General features: G+C 35.2%; 1 protein-coding gene across 1 annotated transcript; it reads left to right on the plus strand.

The window, feature by feature from the left end:
* Window positions 1-4,013, plus strand: gcgb (glucagon b). Its single transcript, XM_067986785.1, has 4 exons — window positions 1-95; window positions 938-1,099; window positions 3,201-3,338; window positions 3,845-4,013. Exons 1-4 carry the CDS (start codon window positions 1-3, stop codon window positions 4,011-4,013), a joined length of 564 nt encoding a protein of 187 aa, XP_067842886.1.
* Window positions 4,014-5,010: the final 997 nt, after the last annotated feature.

Below are 5,010 nucleotides of genomic sequence, written 5' to 3' on the forward strand. Positions count from 1 at the left end.
ATGAAAGGTGTTGGCTCCGTAGCTGTTTTGCTGCTTTTGATACTAGTACAAAATAGTTTCCAAAATCCGGTGCAGGACACAGGGGAAACAGCCAGGTAAGATAATCCACAAAATTGAACTACAACAGCGAATAAGCATATACATTGGAACCTTGTATGTCAACCACTCCTTTAACTTGAACACCCCATTAAGTTGACCACTTGTAAAAGTCCCGTTCTGAAATCCATTATACCGACATAAATTGTGTTCCATTAACCCAACCACCTGCTATTCAGGAAATCGAGCACTTTTTTTTATTACGGTTTATATAAAATGGAACATCCACAGCTAATAGTAAAGTTTTATTACAATTTATGTAAATATTATGAACAACATTGTTGTATACTATTGTATGGATAATTGCTGCTACAGCCGCTATGGTAACATTTAGGGATTAAAGGTGTCCGTATAGCATCTCTAGTATTGTTGTTCTGCACTGTCATGCATTCAGACATGTGGGTAAGGGAAGTATGAAGTTTAGAGGTGTTTAAATTACAACCCGTGAGCCACTTGTGGTTTGTGAGTCCCGACAATCCAGTCAACAAAGTCTAAGCGCTTATATTGTTCACTAGTTTTTCCTTTTTGATTTTTGTGGGCTGAAAGCTTGTTTCTTATTTCTGTTGCCGTATTGATGAATAAATCCTAAATTAGAACAAGATCTGTTAGCACCAACATCTTAAGATATATGCATATTAATGAGAACATCGATTTAAACTTTATATATGGCCCAATTTTGCACAGAGTAAGGTCCCACAAACAGAAAATTAAATTAATGACCAGTTAATTTCTTTTTTAGTCGTGCTGTTTAAGGGAGTAATGTTACCCATGTAGTAGAAGTTATTGCATGCTTCTCCAGTTAACTACAGGTAACAATATACAGTTACGTGTTTCTAAACAGTACATTGGAGACATCAGAGAAACAATCGTTGGATAAATCCAATCAACTGCAGGATGTGAAACGCCATTCTGAAGGCACTTTCACCAGTGATTACAGTAAATACATGGACAACAGACGTGCAAAAGACTTTGTACAATGGCTGATGAGCACAAAACGAAATGGGTAATCTAGTTTCTATTAAAATTTCTCCAGACTTACGTTGGCTATTGCCAGTAATATTTAGCTATGTGCTGTGATCACCTGCATGTGCGATATATTTCCTTCCTTTCTTTCTGTTTCTTTTACCACTAGACAGTAAAAACTTTTGTTCTTTGTTGCACTAACTACTGCCATATATCCATTTGCCATATAAAATAAACATTTGAGAAATACATTTAAATAATAAAATCTCAGTTTATCTTGCGAGGTAATCATTCTGTTCCTAAAAATATCTCTTAAGAATTTCTAGGATCAGAAAAGGACCATGGGCTCAAAGTAGCACATTACATTTTCATGGATCAATCCTATCTACCTGCCTTCTCACCATAACTCTCAATCCCATCTCTCTCCAGAAATACATTGGCCCTCAAATCCTGTCGGAATATCTGAGGAAACAGTACAAACAGATAAGAAAATGGCTGTTTCGACTGTTTCCTTAGGATTTCCTCCAGTAGACCTGGAGAACTCCACTGGAATTTCAGGTCTACCCAATACACCTCTTGCACTCATTTATACTCTATGCTTCAATAGTTTCTCTGCTAAGTTCTTCTCTCACTCTATTACCCATTGGGTGAAAAAAAGTTCCTTCAGACTTTTCTTATTCCTAATTTCTTAGTTTTTAATGTGTGTCCTTGGTATTTGAAACCTTTGCCATTCTGAACAGTTGTCAATTCCCTTCCTAATCTTAAAAACGTCAATTAAGTTACCTTGCATTCACTTTCCCAAAGAAAATGAGTTAAACTTCATTAACTTTCCATCATTACTTAAATTCCTAATACCCAAAAGTATCTTTGCTTACTTGCCTCTGTATAGTTCTGATGAAGATTCACACCTGATATGTTAACCTGTCTGTTCTCTCCACAGATGCTGACTGACCTGCTGAGTGTTTCCAGCACTTTCTGTTTTTGTTTTAGTTTTCCAGCATCTGTAGTTTTTTGATTTTTGTTTGTACTTTTAGGATTTGTACTCTGCCTGCTAATACAATCCAGTACCTTATTTCTCTTCTTTTAAAACTGCAGCTAAGCATTGGACTGAAAAATTCAGATTTATCAACTATAACCCCTTAGATCTCTTTCCTGATCAGCAAGCAGTTCCATTTAACACATATACCCTCTTTTGATTCCTTGCTCCCATTTACAATATTTTACAATTATCTGGTTTGAATGACATCTAACACCTATTGTCTAAAAGATCTAAAATCTTCTGAATCTGATTGCATTATTCATTATCTGCCTTGATTCCTATTTCAATGTTTCCTGCAAACTTGGAGATTTTGCTTATTATATTCTTGTCCAAGTCATTAGTGTCAGTACAGTATAAACTAAGACCAACTTTTTGGGTACCCTCCTTGTAACTTCTTTCCACCCTGCCTTCCCTCTAATTTCTATTTAATGCCATTCTTTACCTCTAATGAATTAATACTATACATTTCATTCCATTGTAAGAGTCCAATTAGAGATTTATTACTTATTTATTTCACAAGTGTCATATTTTATGGATGGTACACATATTCTGAAAGCTGCAAACATGACAGTACTTACTGGGCTAAAAAGTTCTGCAAATGCAATTTTGATATGTGCAGTCCTACTTATGAATAATTTAATTCTGTTCAATCAGAGACAAAACCAAGAGGCATGCTGAAGGAACTTACACAAGTGATGTTGATTCTCTTTCTGACTACTTCAAAGCAAAACGTTTTGTAGATTCACTAACAAGCTACAGCAAGCGTCAAAATGGGTAAGTTTTGATCACACAAGACATTCAAGATGCAATATACTAATTTTACAATACAACAACATTTATCTCAGAGAATGATACTGCTCTCATTTGTGGTCTATTGTTATTTCAATGAGTATAATTAACTTTCACAAACAGAGCATGAAATGTATTGTGTACTAATCTATATAAATGGAACCAATGCAAAAGTCTTATATTGTTAATTTTAGCATTTCAGGATATCTTTGACTGACATAAAGGTACATCTTTATCAAAATGTATATGACATGCTAACATTATTGTAGATACTAGATGCATCATATAAAGAGAAATGTTTGATTAAATTTAGCAGGGGCATTTCTAAGAGACATGTTGAATCTACCAGACACACAGAAGGGAGCTACACCAGGGACATAAGCTCTTACCTAGAGGCGAAGGCAGCGAATGACTTTATTAACTGGCTAATAAAGGGACGTGGCAGAAGAGAGTAAGTGCTTTGAAACTATTCACAGTTAATTGTTAGTGCAGCTATTTTACTACAAACCACTTTCTTCATTGTTAAGCAGTTACATTTGCAGCATTTTACATCAAACACACTAATTAGGAGGAGCAAATCACTTTTCAGAAGTCAATTGTTGTATAAATAATATGTTTAGCTATGTGAATCCAGTGAATTAGCCAAAAAATCATTTCACAGTTAAACAGAAGAAAATATTATTAAGATAGTATTATTATCGTAAGATAGAGGTATTGCTTACAGGTTAATATTGTAAGGGTGAGGGAGAAGAGAGAAGGCTTTGTATTGCATTATTGAAATTAAGTTGCTCTTATGGTTATGTTATTATTGGTCCAATTTTGTTTTATTATAACTAAATGGCTGTTTATTGCACAATTTATCATGTAATTCAACTACTGTCCTAGAGAGCTAAACTACCTTAATTTTATTTTGACTAATTTATTATTAGTGTTCTAAAGTCCTTGCTACTTATTCAGGTTTCCAGAAGAAAGTAAGGAACTTGTCAATGAAGTGATCCCTGAGGAAATGGGCAGAAGACATGCTGATGGCACCTTCACCAGTGAAATTAATATTGTTTTGGACACCATTGCTGCCAAGGAGTTCTTGAACTGGCTCTTAAACTCCAAAACCGTCCAGTCAAGGTAAGAAGCAAAAAACTACTGTATACTATGTCTATCTCTGCACATTTTTAAATGCGCAACAAATATAATACTCAATTGGTGCTACAATTTGCATATTCGGCCCCGTGAATCCAATGAGTTAGCTCATAAAATCATTTCAGTGTTAAACATACAGAAATAATATTAAGGTAGTTTGCTGACATGCACGTCAATTCAATATTAATATAAGAGGAGGAAATTGGGAGCATTACTGTAACAAAAGTATAGAATAGTTTTGTGCTTCACTTTACTATGGGGGTAACTTTCACCTTATCCGCTCGGACGGTAAACTGATGGAACGTCCACCCATTGCCCGTTGCAGAATCCACCCAATTTTCATTTCCATCGATTTCAATCTTGAAGTTGAAAATTACCTCATTAATATTGAATAAATGATGGATGTGAGAGAGCCACCTTAATATTTCCATGTGTTTAATGCTGAAATGATTTTATCAACTAATATGTTATGCTAAAAGTTTATGCTGATACCAGCACAAATTTAGTACCAAATTCATAGTCTAACAGCATAATATTTGTAACAAAGATGCATATTTGTTGGAGCAACTAGCTGTGATCAGAGCTACACTGCTTAAACAAGTTTCTACCAAAATAATGAAAAATAGCAACAATGTATTTAATTTAAAACTTTTATTTGAATGGCTTAGTTTGGAATATATTCAAGTTTGCATAGTCTGTTTAAACGGCTGTTTTTGTAATGCATACTTGTTATTATAAGTTAAAAATAAAAACGGAAAGTGCTGGAAAACACTCAGCAGGTCAGGCAGCATCCGTGGAGAGAGAAACAGAGAATAGGCTCAATTTTAATTTGGAAGTGCGGGTGCATTGGGCGGGGGGGGGCTACGGAAATCGGGGAAATGAGGAACAGGAAACAAACCCAGCTCCAACATGCCAACTTCCACGTCCTACAAAGATGCATCTGGGTGCGTGCGCGGTTCCCGAACCTGGACGATATTTAAGGAAGC

Source organism: Heptranchias perlo, chromosome 7 (assembly GCF_035084215.1).
Source record: "Heptranchias perlo isolate sHepPer1 chromosome 7, sHepPer1.hap1, whole genome shotgun sequence".
Classification (NCBI taxonomy): Eukaryota; Metazoa; Chordata; class Chondrichthyes; order Hexanchiformes; family Hexanchidae; genus Heptranchias; species Heptranchias perlo.

Bases quoted from the DNA above. Each gene is read 5' to 3' on its own strand.
- gcgb (XM_067986785.1), top strand. From the start codon at position 1: ATGAAAGGTGTTGGCTCCGTAGCTGTTTTGCTGCTTTTGATACTAGTA. The intron at 1,100-3,200 runs GTAATCTAGTTT...GATTAAATTTAG, and splicing joins ATGAGCACAAAACGAAATGG to CAGGGGCATTTCTAAGAGAC. The intron at 3,339-3,844 runs GTAAGTGCTTTG...CTACTTATTCAG, and splicing joins AAGGGACGTGGCAGAAGAGA to GTTTCCAGAAGAAAGTAAGG.